This window comes from Cottoperca gobio, unplaced genomic scaffold (genome assembly GCF_900634415.1).
Source record: "Cottoperca gobio unplaced genomic scaffold, fCotGob3.1 fCotGob3_184arrow_ctg1, whole genome shotgun sequence".
Lineage (NCBI taxonomy): Eukaryota > Metazoa > Chordata > Actinopteri > Perciformes > Bovichtidae > Cottoperca > Cottoperca gobio.
Genome location: NW_021166829.1, coordinates 177064 through 194516, shown reverse-complemented (window position 1 = coordinate 194516; position 17453 = coordinate 177064). Strand labels below are relative to the sequence as shown.

At 41.6% G+C, this 17453-nt stretch overlaps 2 protein-coding genes across 3 annotated transcripts; one reads left to right on the top strand and one right to left on the bottom strand.

Annotated features, from left to right (window-relative positions):
• Positions 1–1014: 1014 nt before the first annotated feature.
• Positions 1015–8830, bottom strand: ovch1 (ovochymase 1). Of its 2 annotated transcripts, XM_029426440.1 has the most exons (14): positions 8743–8830; positions 6357–6509; positions 6241–6273; positions 5454–5522; positions 4826–5036; positions 4666–4741; positions 4002–4191; positions 3586–3725; positions 3366–3516; positions 3038–3299; positions 2567–2721; positions 2365–2460; positions 2138–2274; positions 1015–1204 (listed from the first exon to the last, which is right to left on the bottom strand). In XM_029426440.1, exons 2-14 carry the CDS (start codon positions 6403–6405, stop codon positions 1043–1045), a joined length of 1731 nt encoding a protein of 576 aa, XP_029282300.1. In that variant the 5' UTR covers positions 6406–6509; positions 8743–8830; the 3' UTR covers positions 1015–1042. The 2 variants fall into 2 exon arrangements, with proteins under 2 accessions (XP_029282300.1, XP_029282301.1); XM_029426441.1 differs by lacking the exon at positions 8743–8830 and having other exon boundaries at positions 1018–1204; positions 4826–5009.
• Positions 8485–16790, top strand: parp12b (poly (ADP-ribose) polymerase family, member 12b). The gene is made up of 8 exons (XM_029426442.1): positions 8485–8944; positions 9863–9998; positions 12371–12617; positions 13897–13980; positions 14844–14970; positions 15050–15218; positions 15515–15635; positions 15941–16790. Exons 1-8 carry the CDS (start codon positions 8604–8606, stop codon positions 16021–16023), a joined length of 1308 nt encoding a protein of 435 aa, XP_029282302.1. The 5' UTR covers positions 8485–8603; the 3' UTR covers positions 16024–16790.
• The last annotated feature ends 663 nt before the right edge of the window (positions 16791–17453 follow it).

Below are 17453 nucleotides of genomic sequence, written 5' to 3'. Positions count from 1 at the left end.
GAAGACTGGACGTGGTGTGGTGTGCCAACTAAAATAGCCTCTGTTTTTGAGCTATTTAATTGAAGGAAATTGTCTTTCATCCAAGCCTTTATCTCCTCAAGGCAGGTGTTCAATGATGATTGAACGGTGGTGGCATAATCTTCTCTCAGGGACGCTACAGCAGATGTGGATGGCACACACTCACGGTCCTTCGCCAGTCTTACGTCGCTCTCTTCTGGCCTCTGCGTTCAAGCTTTTTAAAGCCAGTTTAAGGTTCTTCCACAGAGTCTATAAAAACAGATATAATTGTACATGGGATTTTGGAAAATATAAATTTGAGAAATACGAAATAATTATAGTATGGTTTTTACTTTCTATAGTTGGAGGGTTGGACACAATTTGCTGGTTTTTGGAACTTATTCTTTTTGCATCTGCCAGACTTCTCTAGATTCACATCAGAATAGGTGTTTTTGAATCCATTCCGGGTTTTTATGAGCACCATCACACCAACAGCATGTGCTCATACTTAACCTAATGAGGCTTAACTCCTTTAGGCTTGCTTACCTTACCTTACTCCAAGACTCTATAGTCTGCGACTAACTAAACCAAACTTAAGCCATCTTTATGCAAGCTACTTAAATGTTTTAGATTAACTAGTCCACATTAAGGCCTACTCCTGGCTTAATCTAAGCTCCGTCTGTGAAACCACCCCTCAGTGTCTTAAACTTCGTCTTTTTAAGCGCAGCGCTCGAGGCCACGCCCGTCTCGCGATGTTAATAAAAGTGATTAATAAAGCATGTACCTTCCCCAGATTTGGATCGACTCCAAAATGTAACAAGTTCTTTCTTGTTCAAAGTTCCACTAAAGATTTGTGCTGACAGACAAAACAAGGTCACAACAGTGTCGGGTCCAGTGATTAGTTCAATACTTGGACACTGAAGAAACAACTCCATTCTCAGATGAAGATCATGTGATTGAAAGCTCCAGAAAGGCCAATAAGTGAACTTTGAGTCAGCGTTTAAAGATCTGCAGACAAACCAGTTAAAAGCTTTTATTTGAACATTCAGACGTCTTCAGTGACCTCAGTGATCCATGTGTGATAATCAGATACTCTGGAGAAGATGGCCGGTTTCTCTGCGTCACACCGCCGGCTGCCCCACGTGACCACGCCAAACACGAAGTAGGCGCCATGTTTCCGACACAACAGCGGAGCTCCAGGGTCACCCTGCAGGCAGAAAATAAAATCTTAATCTGCTGTAAATATTTGGTTTTAAAGTAATGCAATGAAATCTTTTCACCTGTAAAACAAAATGACAAGAAGTTTGTTGACAGCTAACGACTCCGTTGCTATTCACGCCTTTCACATCAGGGACAAAACAATACAGAATATTTGTTCAACTCTACACACTAGAGGCAAATGTGTGCAACAAACTATAAAAGTGACGTGTGGTCGCCGATGATTTCCAGACGTCTTTATGTTTGTCATCTTGTTCTTTAGTTTGTTAAAGAGGACGCTGTGCTGCAAGACCAAAGGCATCAGTATTTGTGACGCGTGAACACAAATAAAACATTCACGTCCAAGGAAATCTATTTAACATTCAAGAAAGTTGTCATTTTATTGGATTGGAAGTTTGGGATTAATGTGGAGGCTCAGAGATTAATCAAACGTTTGAAATGCGATTAGTTTGCCCAAATTATTCGTATTTGATCTGAAAAACACCTTCAGGCTTTTAATGACGTCCATTAGGTAGTTTAGTTTATTTGACATCACAGTAGTAGATTTGTAACAAACATTTATGCACAATGACAACCGTGTTGAGGGTTTGTAGCGAAACACTAGAGGACTTTTAAAGAAAGTATAGATAAAGAAGAAAATGCATCTAAAAACACATCCAGACGCGGAGGTCGATGGGGTTATTGTCAGAACAATGTTTCTCCTTTAGCCTCGTTTGATACCTCTGCTAAAAACATGATCATGTTGCAATTTCAAGTCATTTGGTAGTCAGATCCAAATTTTGGCTCCTTTATCGGAGGGAACAGATTGTCTAAAAGGAGGATTAGCGTATTTTATTGCATCGTTACCGTTCAATCATTAAACAGAGCACACTGCCATGCAACTCTGCGTAGGTAATGTGCATCGATTTCTGGGTGGAGTTACCATGCAGGAGGTGGAGCCTGCAGGATGTGAGCAGATGTGGGAGTCCGTGATGAGCCCCCCTCCCCACTTCGCTATGCAGGTCGTCGGATTAACCAGAGTCAGTCCGACGTGGTGCAGCCGGTTGGGATTAATGTCCACTACACAGGAAACAAGAAGTTGGATGTAAGACAACCCCAGCTGTGCTGCAGACACGGATCCTGCTCAGTGTGCAGACTTGTGGAGAATACCTGATGCTTTCAAGGCTCCCCAGCCGGTTGTGACGCAAGACCAGCTGCCGTCGAGGTCCTCGTCCTCATCAGGGACACAAACTGGGGACACAGAGCCTGGAGACACAACCACAGGGCAGGTTCAATATTCTCACAGAACACGATACTATTGAGAACTTCAGGAGTAAAATGTTTGTGTGGTTTCTTTTCCAGGTGTTCCTACTGAATCTGGCAGGCACGCTAAGGCGGAGCAGCGACAAGTCAGACTTCGGGGGGAAGCTGCCGTCGTGCGGCAGGTTGATCACCTCGTCCACCGGTATGGTTTGAGATGAGAACCGGAGGTCATGAACTCCCAGAACCACCACGTCTTCCTTAGCTCTGCAGGGACAAAATACAGAGCTGCAGAAATGAGGCCTAAACCCTGACACGAGTCAGTGTTATGAGGCCTAAACCCTGACATCAGGTTTGCGGTTAACACAAGCTGAAGAGATTCATGATTTGTTCTACGACATAAAGTATGACAGTAAATACCCGACTGGTGAATTTAAGCTTTTCAGTGTCTTTAAAAAGAAAAAAGCAGTTGCTAACACGCGTCTTTGTTTGCCACAAAGTTTATTCTCTGCAATAACCCTGTTGGTTTTTGTGATGATGCTAAACAAAACCCTGTCGCAGTATATTATGTATAGATTAGTACCTGACGTTGCAGTGTTGTGCAGTGAGCACCCAGCGACGGTGGATCAGCACCCCGCTGCAGTAGTGGCGGCCGTTGGCCTGAAGGCTGACCTGCCAGGGCCAGGAGAAGGGACAGGACTCTGAGACGTTCCCAACAGACACCTCCCCGTCCTGGGACAGCGAGAAAGCAGCGAGGCCTGGAATCTTCTCACAGCTGGAGCTCTGCTTCCGACCACAGAGGTCCTCTGCTGTGAGCTCGTCTGCATACAGGATGCTCTGATCCGCTGTGAAGGAAACAAGATGTGACTTGTTTCAAAGGTAAAAACTTACAGATGTAGTGTGACATGTACTCATGATGTCGGACATCCACTGGGTGTGCTGTTGGAGTATGGTGTAGACTCCCGGTCTCTTGGCTCGACCACAGCCGACCCCCCAACTCACCAGACCTGCCAGCTCATACCTGCTGCCGGTGAAGCAAGACAGAGGCCCCCCGGAGTCGCCCTGAGACAGAGAGGACCACGTTAGATGCGCCGCAGGGTCCAGTTTCTGGATTCCTTAAGGTGCAGGTACCTGGCAAGCGTCGGCTCCTCCTCCAGACTTCCCAGCGCAGAGCATGGAAGGACGCACCCTCCCGAGGTAGTACCGGTTACAGACATCCTGGGGCAGGATGGTGACGTTCACCTCCTGTAGTCTGCTGACTCGAGCTCCATCTGAAGGAAAAACACAGTGCGTTACAACATACCGCCATATTTATATATCCACACCATTTAGTCTTCCAGGTTTGGGCGGACGTCTGAGCTCTCCCTTCTAGTTCATGTTTCTTTGTACATGTAGGCTTGCCAGGCTGAACCCTCTGTTTAATGTCACAAAGCTATGAACTCTGGGTAATATAAAGTCTGCATAAAAGAGCTCAAAACTACTGTCAGTAAACAGCCTTGAGCCTCAGACTCAGCGCCTCAGATCGGTGTGTGCAGATCGGGCCTCACTCTCTCGGGTGGAGCCCCAGCCCGTGACGGTGCACCTCCGGAGGAGAGGCAGCGGGGTCATCCAGACGTCGATGGGTCTGACGAACTGGTTGAAGACGAGTGGCTGTTGCAGCTTCAGCAGAGCCACGTCGCTCTCTTTGGTGCGAGTGTTGTAGCCGTTGTGGCTGATGATTATGGAGACTCCCATCAGCTGAGCAGGAAGTTAAAAGGAAAGCAAACGACCCTCAAATCTCAATAAGACTCTTGCGTTACCTTAAAACCTCATTTCTCTGCTGCCTCCACGGTGACCGAAAGAATCAACAAACATAGAAAGGTTTTGATGAAATTAAGTTTTAAAAGCAAAAATATCTGAAAACATCCGTTAACAACTCGTGCAGAATAATAATGTTCATTTATCAGCCGATCTCACTGAAACATTCAAACACTCACAAGTTTAGCGGTTATTAAACGCGGTGCCCATTTACTTCCATTCATCCAGACTTCTCTCGGTTTTTGATTATTGGTTTAGAGGCAGCTGAGAAAATAAAGTTTTCTACAGAAGTTCAAGTTAACGGAGTGTGGGGGAACGATATACAGACGAGCATATTAAAAAGGTGAACCTTCCCTTTAAGAGTCACATTGTGCCTCAGAGACTCGAGCCTCTGATCGTGGGATAAATACTGACTTGCTGTCCAGGCTCATGAAGGTTATCCAGGTCGTGTTTTCCAGCCAGAACTGTCCAGAATGAAGCTTTGTTGTACCTGCAGATGGGGGGGGGGTGGGGGGTGAGAGACTACGTCTCTAACCGTATTAAACTAGTGCCAATTTCACAGATGACCTCTGACCTCTTGAAGCAATGCGCGGCAGAGACGACCCACATCTGGCTGATGACGGCTCCTCCGCAGGCCGGCATGGAGGCGAACCTCAGAGAGACCTGCCAGGGCCACGAGCGTGCCCAGGCCTCCTGACCCCCGATGATCCTGGTCTCTAGCTCTTGCTCCGGGAGGAAGGACCGCACCCCCGACAGATCTGAGGTCAAAAGGATCTTAGCCTCAGCTGAAAACCAAAGTTTTTGGGTGTTTAGTGCAACATATCTGCACTGTGCTTATAGAGACGCCCCCTGCTGGCTGAAACTTGCTGTTGCAATTTAATTTAGCTACTGGCCGTTCTGAAAATATGAACTTTTTTAGTTTATCAACAACATCAACAATGTTGTATTTTTAAACTTTAATTTAGATTTTTGTAATATGGGGTTTTTACTGTATTTTTATTTATTTAGTTTTAAATGGAATACAATCTTGAATCATTCCATTTAAATAAAAGGTAATTGTTTAAATATCATTTTAGATTCACATTTAAAAGTTGTTGTTTTTTAAGAAATAAAAACATTTCTTCTTACTGCTTAGAACAAGCTAAGCACAAACTTTATGATCTCATATGTAAATATATTTATATGCATAAATTGTATTTTACCCCTGAATCCGAAGAATCCAGAGAAAGTCTCGTGTTCCTGCAGAGTTTCATTCACAGTCACATTCAGACCTGGAGACAAAAACACAGCGGAGTTCATTTAATAATTAAACTTGTTTAATAATCTAGTGACGTTACGTGCTGTGCCGAGTAATCCAGGAAGTTTTATGTGAAGCACGCATCGACGCTTGTATCGCTGACATCCGAAGCCTCGCTACCTATCGATACCACGTGGGTGTTTCAGATAATGGTTCAGATCGGTTAAACCACTGCAATTTACCAGTATTACAACACTAATATTACTCCTGTTGCCATTTATTATGTGATAATATAGTCTTATTATATTATCATACAATTATTGCTGAAATAATTGGTTGACACATATTGGATACATTACTCATGAGACAATTTGTTTTATTATACAGGCATGTTATACAATCCTAATATATTTACTAGAAAATAGACATTTTGTTTCTTCTCATCGTTTACAGTTATTACCAAGCCTTTACTGGCGCAAACTACAGTATATCAAAGACCACATGGTTCAGACAATATCTGCCTGTTTTACATTTATTGTCCACTTGATGGCGCAGTAGAGCAACTGAAGTACCATGAAGCTTTGGCCCATGAGTGAATTCGATGAAAAGCTTCAATTCTTCATGAAGCTTCATCTCGCCGTCACTAATGAAATCTCTATTTTATGAAAACAGCTTCGTTCTCAGCATTTTAAAACTGACCTGAAATCAGAAAATGTAAACATCCTTGATTTAATAAAACATATTAACGATACCTGCAGGAGCTGAAGAGTTCTGCACGAGGTCGGCTGCAACCACAGAAACACATTTATAATGTTTAAATATATAATATATAAACTTTTAGCATGCAGAAAATAAAATATTTCCTCACCTGAGTAAACAGCGAGCAGACACGCTGCCAGCAGACAGACAGGCAGCATCCTGTCTCACTGACTCTGAGTGTGACTGACTGTGAAGTGAACCTGATGAACCTGATGAACCTCAGCTGTGTGATTACAAACACCTGCAGTGATGAAGTTTTATTCTATAAATAAAGACACAAACATTTAGTAAAATAGAGAACAATAGAAAAAGAAACAAGATTTTAAATAATCAATGAAATAAAGTGAAACACTAATTATGTTTTATGTTTGTATCCACATTAAAAACATGTTTATGGACAATTATTTTGAAGTAACTTTATTGTCCCAACATGGAGAACCACTAGTTAGTTTCACTATGACGACTGTAGGAGCCAAGTAGCACTCCTGCTATAAGTAGGAACCAATGTTTGTTGACGGGGGTGTTCCGCCGGAAAGCAAACAGTTTTTGACCACATACACACACGCACACACATACACATACAAGTTGGCGAAGGTAGCGTTTGCTCCCGCAGGCTAACCTATTGTGTGTCTAAATGTCATGGTATGTTTGCTGATAGAAAAGGAAATAAACGGACTGAATGTTCAATTGCAAATGTTTGGAATCGGAATCTTTACTCAGCAGGCAGAACAAGAAGTGCGTCAACTAGAGCAACAAAGCGGAACCCCAGTGGCTTTAAGCATTGGCTTAGCCTCTACAACGACCAATAATAAATAATAATAAAACAAAGAAAGAAAATATTAATAAGAATATAATAATAATTTCAATGACAATATTTTTATAGTATAATTATAACGTCCATATTAATATTAATAGTACAATCAAAACAGTAAAATAATAACAATAATAGTATATATAGTATATAGTAATAATAATAACAAGCAAGTAAAACATACTGAGGATGTGGATGATAATATAAATATAAAATCATTTTAATAATAAAAACTAATAAGTTTATGTGTATATTATATTTATTTATCTAATTATTGTCCAACAGAAATGTATCAACAACAAACTTGAGCTTGTGATTGGCTGTCCACTCTCACAGTAAACTGATGCTTTTATTGTGACAGTCTAGAGAGATGGTGGTGAGGAGGAGGAGGAGTCACAGAGCAGGGGGAGTCACAAAGAGTCACAGAGCAGGAGGAGTCACAGAGTCACAGAGCAGGAGGAGTCAAAGAGTCACAGAGGAGTCGGAGTCACAAAGAGTCACAGAGCAGGAGGCATCACAGAGAGTCACAGAGCAGGAGGAGTCATAAAGAGTCACAGAGCAGGAGGAGTCACAGAGTCACAGAGCAGGAGGAGTCAAAGAGTCACAGAGGAGTCGGAGTCACAAAGAGTCACAGAGCAGGAGGCATCACAGAGAGTCACAGAGCATGAGGAGTCACAAAGAGTCACAGAGCAGGAGGAGTCACAAAGAGTCACAGAGCAGGAGGAGTCACAAAGAGTCACAGAGCAGGAGGAGTCACAAAGAGTCACAGAGCAGGAGGAGTCACAGAGTCACAGAGCAGGAGGAGTCACAGAGAGTCACAGAGCAGGAGGAGTCACAAAGAGTCACAGAGCAGGAGGAGTCACAGAGCAGGAGGAGTCACAAAGAGTCACAGAGCAGGAGGCATCACAGAGAGTCACAGAGCATGAGGAGTCACAAAGAGTCACAGAGCAGGAGGAATCACAGAGTCACAGAGCAGGAGTCACAGAGCAGGAGGAGTCACAGAGCAGGAGGAGTCACAAAGAGTCACAGAGCAGGAGGAGTCACAAAGAGTCACAGAGCAGGAGGAGTCACAAAGAGTCACAGAGCAGGAGGCATCACAGAGAGTCACAGAGCATGAGGAGTCACAAAGAGTCACAGAGCAGGAGGCATCACAGAGAGTCACAGAGCATGAGGAGTCACAAAGAGTCACAGAGCAGGAGGAGTCACAAAGAGTCACAGAGCAGGAGGAGTCACAAAGAGTCACAGAGCAGGAGGAGTCACAAAGAGTCACAGAGCAGGAGGAGTCACAGAGTCACAGAGCAGGAGGAGTCACAGAGAGTCACAGAGCATGAGGAGTCACAAAGAGTCACAGAGCAGGAGGAATCACAGAGTCACAGAGCAGGAGTCACAGAGCAGGAGGAGTCACAGAGCAGGAGGAGTCACAAAGAGTCACAGAGCAGAAGGAATCACAGAGAGTCACAGAGCAGGAGGAGTCACAGAGCAGGAGGAGTCACAAAGAGTCACAGAGCAGAAGGAGTCACAGAGAGTCACAGAGCAGGGCGCATCATGTCGGGCTACAGCCATGAGATCCAGCTCGCCACCAGCTTCCTGTGCAGCAGCTCTGGGTCCCTGCCGCTGCTGGACCTGCACCGGAAGCTGCTGCAGTGCTGCCACATCACCAAAGAAGAGTTCCGCTTCATCGTACAGAGGTGTCCCCGCTTCCAGCTGGTCCGCGGCCCCGGGCCGGCCGGCGGCTCCGGGCCTGAGGTCTGCTCGGTGCTGGCCAAAACGTCCCTGCGGCTGTGCAGCGGCTACGGCTGGGAGCAGTGCTCCGGCTCCGGCTGCTGTCCGCAGCTGCACCTCTGCAAATTCTTCGTCTACGGAAATTGCAGGTTCGGCAAGGGCAGGTGAGCCAGGCGCGCGCAGGAAAACAACAAGCACACGCAGATGAAAGAGTTTGAGATAATTCACTTATAACTCACCTGTTTAGTTAAACATATTATTTTATTGAGTGAGGACTATTTCCTGTTCCCTCTGCTGCGGAGTGATACACCTTCCTGCAGCAGTGAAGAGACTAAACGAAACTTAAGGAAACAGAAACAGAAACTGCAGATTAATAATAAAATATAATTAGATTAATAATAAGATTAATAATATAGTAAGATTAATAATAAAATATAATAAGATTAATAATATAGTAAGATTAATAATAAAATACAATTAGATTAATAATAAGATTAATAATATAGTAAAATTAATAATAATATATAATTAGATTAATAATAAAATATAATTAGATTAATAATCATATACATTTAGATTCAGAGGTGGAGAAAGTATCTTTAACTTCAGTAAAAGTTTCTCAAACTTGTACTTAAATACAGTCCTTGTGTAAATCTAATTAGTTCCTCTCCATAAATGATGATCTATACTGTGTGTGTATATATATATATATATATATATATATATATATATATATATATATATATATATATATATATAAAACTAGTGTATGGGGCTAGTATTGTAGCAGAACTATTTGCATATATGTGTGTAGAGTTGTGTATCCGTTCGTGTGATCAGATCTGTTAACGTGTAAAACAACCTCTAAATGTACTGAGGTTTTTGAATGTGTACAGGAATCTGCAAATGTGGAGACTTTTCTTCCATTAATATCCATGTACACATTCACACATGTGAAGACACATTTGTCTTTTCCTTGTGAAACCTTTTATTTTCTTAAACTCACCTTGAATTCACAACATATTGAATATGAAGTGTTGAATATTATATTAAATGCAGACGTCTGATGTTGTTTGTCTCAGGAAGCCGTGTAAATTCTCCCATGACATTTACTCGGATCATAACTTCAGATTGCTGCGAGAGTGCACACTGCAGCAGCTGGATGCAGAGCAGCTGTTTGTGCTGCTGCTGCAGAACGACCCAGCGCTGCTGCCAGAGGTAACGGACCATAATACTAATACCCCTAACCAGTCACTGTCACACAGCGTGCTGCACATGCTTCACACAGATCAAATCAAACTTATTTATATAGCCCAATATCACAAATCACACATTTGTCTCAGTGGGCTTTACAGACTGTACAGGTTATGACACCCTCTGTCCTTACGCCCTCTGTCCTTAGACCCTCTGTCCTTACACCCTCTGTCCTTAGACCCTCTGTCCTTAGACCCTCTGTCCTTAGACCCTCTGTCCTCAGACCCTCTGTCCTTAGACCCTCTGTCCTTACGCCCTCTGTCCTTAGACCCTCTGTCCTTACACCCTCTGTCCTTACACCCTCTGTCTTTAGATCCTCTGTCCTTAGACCCTCTGTCCTTACACCCTCTGTCCTTAGACCCTCTGTCTTTAGATCCTCTGTCCTTAGACCCTCTGTCCTTACACCCTCTGTCCTTAGACCCTCTGTCCTTAGACCCTCTGTCCTTAGACCCTCTGTCCTTACACCCTCTGTCCTTAGACCCTCTGTCTCTCCTCTGGAGTAGAAACTGCAGACAATCACAACAATGTTAAATGGAGATGAAACCTGTTGTAATTAAAGTGCTCGCATTAATACACAATTTAAAGAGAGGTTTTTCAAAAGATGTAACTCTGCAAGTCTCAGATCTTTAGTACTTTAAGTATTCAGAAGTACTCAGAAGCACTCCGACTCTTTACTTCAGTAAAAGTGCAAAAGTATTGGCATCAAGATATACTTAACGTACTTATTGTGTGTAATGACTCAGAATCATATATTAAACTGCTGGTCTCTGATTATTGATGCATTAATGTGTTCATACAGCAGGTTGAATTACTTTATTTACTGCTGCTGCAAACCTATAATAATATATCATAGTTTATTTATTAGTTTATTTATGTTTTGTATTAGATAATAATCTGAATCTGTAAAGTAAGTAAAGCTGTCAGATAAATGTATAGCAGTAAAAAGTAAAATACTGACTGAAATGTATACACAAGTATAAAGTTGCAAAAACTGAAATACTCAAATAAAGAACTTTACAATCGTAGTGAAGACGGTGTGTTTCCACAATGTGCCAACATCCTGTGCAGCCCGTAGGTCAATAACCTCAGAAAAAAAGTGTTGCTGCTAAATGGAAACTTTGCAGAATAAATGACAAACATTTAAGTCCCATGATCAGCTGTTTGTGCTGATTACATTTATATACAGCAGGAAACGTGAAGAAGAATTCAACATTTTCCTCTCGTAGATGTTTCCTCGGTCGACTCTTCTTCGTAGTCTTTCTTCCCAAAGAGCTTAAACTGCTGTCTTTGTCTCGTCTGTCTTTGTCTTCGTCTGTCTTTGTCTCGTCTGTCTTTGTCTTCGTCTGTCTTTGTCTCGTCTATCTTCGTATGTCTTTGTCTCATCTGTCTTTGTCTAGTCTGTCTTCGTCTGTCTTTGTCTCGTCTGTCTTTGTCTTTGTCTGTCTTTGTCTCGTCTGTCTTTGTCTTGTCTGTCTTCGTCTGTCTTTGTCTTGTCTGTTTTCGTCTGTCTTTGTCTCGTCTGTCTTTGTCTTCGTCTGTCTTTGTCTTGTCTGTCTTCGTCTGTCTTTGTCTCGTCTGTCTTTGTCTCGTCTGTCTTCGTCTGTCTTTGTCTCTTCTGTCTTTGTCTTCGTCTGTCTTCGTCTGTCTTTGTCTTGTCTGTCTTCGTCTGTCTTTGTCTTGTCTGTCTTCGTCTGTCTTTGTCTCTTCTGTCTTTGTCTTCGTCTGTCTTTGTCTCGTCTGTCTTTGTCTCGTCTATCTTCGTATGTCTTTGTCTCGTCTGTCTTTGTCTCGTCTATCTTCGTATGTCTTTGTCTCATCTGTCTTTGTCTAGTCTGTCTTCGTATGTCTTTATCTCGTATGTCTTTGTCTCGTCTGTCTTTATCTCATCTGTCTTTGTCTTGTCTGTCTTCGTATGTCTTTATCTCGTCTGTCTTCGTCTGTCTTTGTCTTGTCTGTCTTCGTCTGTCTTTGTCTTGTCTGTCTTCGTCTGTCTTTGTCTCTTCTGTCTTTGTCTTCGTCTGTCTTTGTCTCGTCTGTCTTTGTCTCGTCTATCTTCGTATGTCTTTGTCTCGTCTGTCTTTGTCTCGTCTATCTTCGTATGTCTTTGTCTCATCTGTCTTTGTCTAGTCTGTCTTCGTATGTCTTTATCTCGTATGTCTTTGTCTCGTCTGTCTTTATCTCATCTGTCTTTGTCTTGTCTGTCTTATATATATATATATATATATATATATATATATAAATAAATAATATTATTATAGATTATCTAGTTTAAATAGATTTTAGTGTGTGTGCATTACGTCCTATCTCAAGTGTGTGTGCATTACTTCCTGTCTCAGGTGTGTGTGCACTATAACAAAGGCGGTCCTCGCGGCGGCTGCACCTTTCAGGAGAGCTGCACCAAACTGCACCTGTGTCAGCACTTTGTTCAGGGTGACTGCATGTATGGACTCAATTGTAAACGGCAGCACACCATCAACCAGCACAGCCGCCGCATGTTGGAAGAGAGAGGCCTGAGCGGAGACATCATCCACGAGCTGCCCGTCATCTGCAGAAACATCCACCACCTCACTTCCACCGCCACAGGTGCCAGCACACACCTGCTCACACCTTTCACACTAGTTATGCCACAGTGTGGACATTTCATTAATAAATAAACAATAAACTTGTGTCAACACCAATGTCACATTTTACACCGGACATTACACTAATATGACAGTGAATACATCTGTATCTGTGGTCTGGTGGTAAGACAACGGACACATCTATCTGTGCTCTGGTGGTAGGACAGTGGATACTTCTGTATCTGTGCTCTAGTGGTAGGTCAGCGGATACTTCTGTATCTGTGCTCTAGTGGTAGGTCAGCGGATACTTCTGTATCTGTGGTCTGGTGGTAGGACAGCGGACACATCTGTATCTGTGGTCTGGTGGTAGGACAGCGGACACATCTGTATCTGGTTTGGTGGTAGGACAGCGGACACATCTGTATCTGTGGTCTGGTGGTAGGACAGCGGACACATCTGTATCTGTGGTCTGGTGGTAGGACAGCGGACACATCTGTATCTGTGGTCTGGTGGTAGGACAGCGGACACATCTGTATCTGTGGTCTGGTGGTAGGACAGCGGACACATCTGTATCTGTGGTCTGGTGGTAGGACAGTGGACACATCTGTATCTGTGGTTTGGTGGTAGGACAGCGGACATCTGTATCTGTGGTCTGGTGGTAGGACAGTGGACACATCTGTATCTGTGGTCTGGTGGTAGGACAGCGGACACATCTGTATCTGTGGTCTGGTGGTAGGACAGTGGACACATCTGTATCTGTGGTTTGGTGGTAGGACAGCGGACACATCTGTATCTGTGGTCTGGTGGTAGGACAGTGGACACATCTGTATCTGTGGTTTGGTGGTAGGACAGCGGACACATCTGTATCTGTGGTCTGGTGGTAGGACAGTGGACACATCTGTATCTGTGGTCTGATGGTAGGACAGCGGACACATCTGTATCTGTGGTTTGGTGGTAGGACAGCGGACACATCTGTATCTGGTCTGGTGGTAGGACAGTGGACACATCTGTATCTGTGGTCTGGTGGTAGGACAGCGGACACCTCTATATCTGTGGTGTGGTGGTAGGACAGCGGACACATCTGTATCTGTGGTTTGGTGGTAGGACAGCGGACACATCTGTATCTGGTCTGGTGGTAGGCTAGCGGACACCTCTATATCTGTGGTGTGGTGGTAGGACAGCGGATACTTCTATCTGTGGTCATGATATCACACTTAGTATTTTACACATTTTAGTTTTTTATTTGATGAACGTTTGCGGTGGTGCGTGAAAATAAACTCTTCGTGTGTTTTTTGTGTCAGAGAAACTTCCTGATTCTTTGTGTCAGACGGACGAGAGGAAGGAAATTTGTCTGCACTTCACCAGAAACAGCTGCAGGTTTCAGAGTGAGTTTCATTCCTTCATCGTTACCTGATGTTCATCCTCTCATCAGACAGCTGATGTTATTATCATGTGATCACCAGATTCATTTACTCTCTGAACTAAAGTCTGAATCTCAGCAGCTTCAGTATTTTTTCTTCTAAATACAGAAAAACTATTAATATTTGTAATAATTTTCCTTCTAAATTGATTGAATTTTGAATCTTAAATTAAATGTGTTCTTCTATGTTGATGATTTTCTTTCTAGATTTAAAAAATCTAGAAACTAGTAAAACTTTTATACAATATGATTATATACAGAAAAATCAATAGAAAATGTTTACGTCCATAATAATTAATTTTACCTCCTACTAAACAGAATTTGCAATCTAAACGAAATGTTTCTACAAAATTAATATTTATTTGTTCTAACTAGATTAAAATGATAACACAAGATAAAAAGTCTCTTTTTGACAATGTTTTTCATTAAAAACAAAACTTTTACACAACTATGACCTCAGTGTCTCTGAGGTTTAGAACATGTTCCCCCTTTAATGTGTAGTTTGTGATATTGGTCTATATATATATATATAAATACATTTGATTTGATGGAGTTCAGTGTTTTCATATTCACATTTTATTTTGTACTCATTAATTTGTCTTTATTTTAGTAACCTGAAAAAATTTCTAATTTGCAAAATGAGTGTTTAATGTAATTTTGTTTTATTCCAAGAAAGATGTAGCGAAGATCATTTCTGATTCATGGTTCCAGACGATCGATAGTAATCTTTGTGGTTTTGCAGGCTGATTAAAATGTATCTTTTTTAAATAGAGGTTTGGTCTGGTGGGTTGTGTTTTGTTGTGACTCTAGTTTCTCGTCTCTGTGTAGACGAGTGTCGGCGTGTTCACTTCTACCTGCCGTACAAGTGGGAGGTGCTTGTTGGGGTCACGTGGACGGACCTGCAGCACATGGAGAACATCGAGCGAGACTTCTGTGACCCATCTAACACTCAGAGGTCACGTCTCACCTTTGTTCAGGTTGGAAGATTATCTACTGTCGATCCAGCGCCGACTGAAACTTTTCTCTGTTTTCAGCTGCGGCGATCCGCCCGTTGACTTCCTGACAATGACCCAGGCGTCACGACCCATTCGGCGTCTCTCCACGGTTTCGTCGGTCACAAAGCCGCCTCACTACATCCTGACGACTGAGTGGCTGTGGTACTACAGGCGGGACCAGGGGAGCTGGGTGGAGTACGGACAGCCGGTGAGTCGGGCTGCTGGGGGATGTGAGGTTTTAGGAGTTCAGCAGGGCTTCTTGCTGCAGAGGTTTTACCTGAAGGATTAAGAGCCCAACTGTCACTGCTAGTTACAGACCGATGCTGTGCCCACGTTGTGTATGTATGTAATTGCACCCATGGACCCACGCCCTCAATGCACTTTAGAACATGCTTCGTTTAAATAAGGGCCCTTCATGTCTTTTGACCTGGAAATCATCAAATGAATGCGTACTGGGATCATAATATTAGCATGTTCGTGCTAACTGCTCTCCGCCTCCCTCAGGATGAAAAGCAGCGCACCACATCAGTGACGTCGAGGACTCTGGAGGAGAAGTTCCTGTCTGACAGAACCACTGAAGTCAAAGTGGTGAAAGGCCAAAGACGATACGTCGTCAGCTTCAAAGGTACTTTTTTCTTCATATATGTACATATGTTTTTTAATTTATTATTGTTAACTCAATTGTATATAGTACTTATTTTCAAATATTTCATATATATATAATTTAATTATGCTGATTTTGCTGAGCTGACATGCTGTCTCTCTTGCACACATTTCATTGTACCGTTGACCCTGTGTTAACCTACATATGACAAATAAAACGTGAAACCTTATTGCTGTGCCTCAGATTGTTGCTTTTACTTCTGCTCTGAATGTTTCTGTTGAATAAATTGAGAATATCTTTCTTCAGTTTTTGTTCTTGTTCTTCAGACATGTACCAGAGGAACCCCAAACACAACACCAAGAGGAGAGTGTGTCGTCGTCCACGATTTGTCTCTGTGGCCGAGGTGTAGAAACATTAGGGGCAAACCACGGGACCGGATTTAGTGCCTTATCTTAGTTTAAAATATATATTTAATGGTCGAGTCTGTTACTGTTGACTTCAATGGATTTTAACATAACATGCCAGCACAATAACTGTTTTAAGTCTGTTAAGGTATGTCAGGACTATTTTTATTTACTGTGGGAGAAATTATGACTTTATTGTATTTTAATGATTAGCAGGCTTGGGGAGTAACAGAATATATGGAGCAGCGTTACGTAATTAGGATACAAAAAAAGGTAACTTTATTATTTTACAGACAAAAAAGATGTAATCAGATTACTGATACATAAAGTAAAATAAAGGGTATACTTCCATGCACATACATTGAAACACAAATCTCACACAATGGCTTCTAACGTTAGTGAAAAAATGCTTTCACTAGGTGGAAATGTCCACATTATTTAGTAGTAGTATGTATTAGCGTTGACAGCTAACGTGCTAACATTAGCTGGATGTTATCAGCTGTTGCCAGTCTTTGCCAGTTAGGAAAACACAAATTGAATTTCAACTGTCCACAGTAAATGTGTGCATAAGATGTACGTTTTGATATTTAATTGTGCTTTAGATACGATATGGCAGATGATTTAACTGCTAGCATAAGTTTAGTATTTAGCTAGCTAAAATAATGCAAAAATAATTAAATACATAAAGACATACATTTAATATTCAATAAATACATCTAAAAATAAATGTAAAATATATTCATACATAAATACATTTGAATGTTAATGAAAATAAATATATAAATAAAAGATAAATAAATACAAAGGTAAGGCAAATAAAAACAGAAATATCAATTTGTCACATTTTATCAAATAATAAATGCCTATATTTATTTTTAATTTTAGTTTTGGTACATTAATGACATATTTTATTTATCGAGTGATTTATTCATTTATTTTTGGGTTTTTGGGAATTTACCTCTTGCTTTACAGACTAAATCATTTTATTTTCTCTCATCCTTATTTGCATATTTGGTATTGAGGTAATCAAAAAGTAGTCACATAGTAGTTAGTTAGTAGTAGTTACATTAATATTGTAATACTTGTATTACTGACTACATCTTTTAATTAGTAGTTAATCACATTTATTATAAAATAGGATCTGCTGATTAGTTTGTGTTTTTATCCTGCAGGTCAAACACTTGTTACAAGTTTCCTTTTATATATAAACCATTTATAAATACTTCTATTGAAACTATATAGACCTTTTTATATCTGCACTATTAACTTTGTATTGTAATGAGACTTTTGGAGCTCTGCTGTAACGATTACATGTTCATTGTTATTTTAAAAAGGGTTAAACATTAAACAAGTGGTTTGTTTATTATTGAGTCTGTCTGCAGCTTCACCAACATGCTCAATGTCTGCATGATGCACACTTTCATTTACAAAACAT

What these genes read in the sequence shown, in the direction of transcription:
- parp12b (XM_029426442.1), top strand. Translation starts at nt 8,604, where the DNA reads ATGTCGGGCTACAGCCATGAGATCCAGCTCGCCACCAGCTTCCTGTGC. An exon ending in CCTCACTTCCACCGCCACAG is followed by an intron (nt 12,618 to 13,896) that starts GTGCCAGCACAC and finishes TTTTTGTGTCAG; the next exon opens with AGAAACTTCCTGATTCTTTG. An exon ending in GACCCATCTAACACTCAGAG is followed by an intron (nt 14,971 to 15,049) that starts GTCACGTCTCAC and finishes CTCTGTTTTCAG; the next exon opens with CTGCGGCGATCCGCCCGTTG.
- ovch1 (XM_029426440.1), bottom strand. Translation starts at nt 6,405, where the DNA reads ATGCTGCCTGTCTGTCTGCTGGCAGCGTGTCTGCTCGCTGTTTACTCA. An exon ending in TGGATTCTTCGGATTCAGGG is followed by an intron (nt 5,037 to 5,453) that starts GTAAAATACAAT and finishes TTTGGTTTTCAG; the next exon opens with CTGAGGCTAAGATCCTTTTG. An exon ending in TAGCGTGCCTGCCAGATTCA is followed by an intron (nt 2,461 to 2,566) that starts GTAGGAACACCT and finishes TTGTGTCTCCAG; the next exon opens with GCTCTGTGTCCCCAGTTTGT.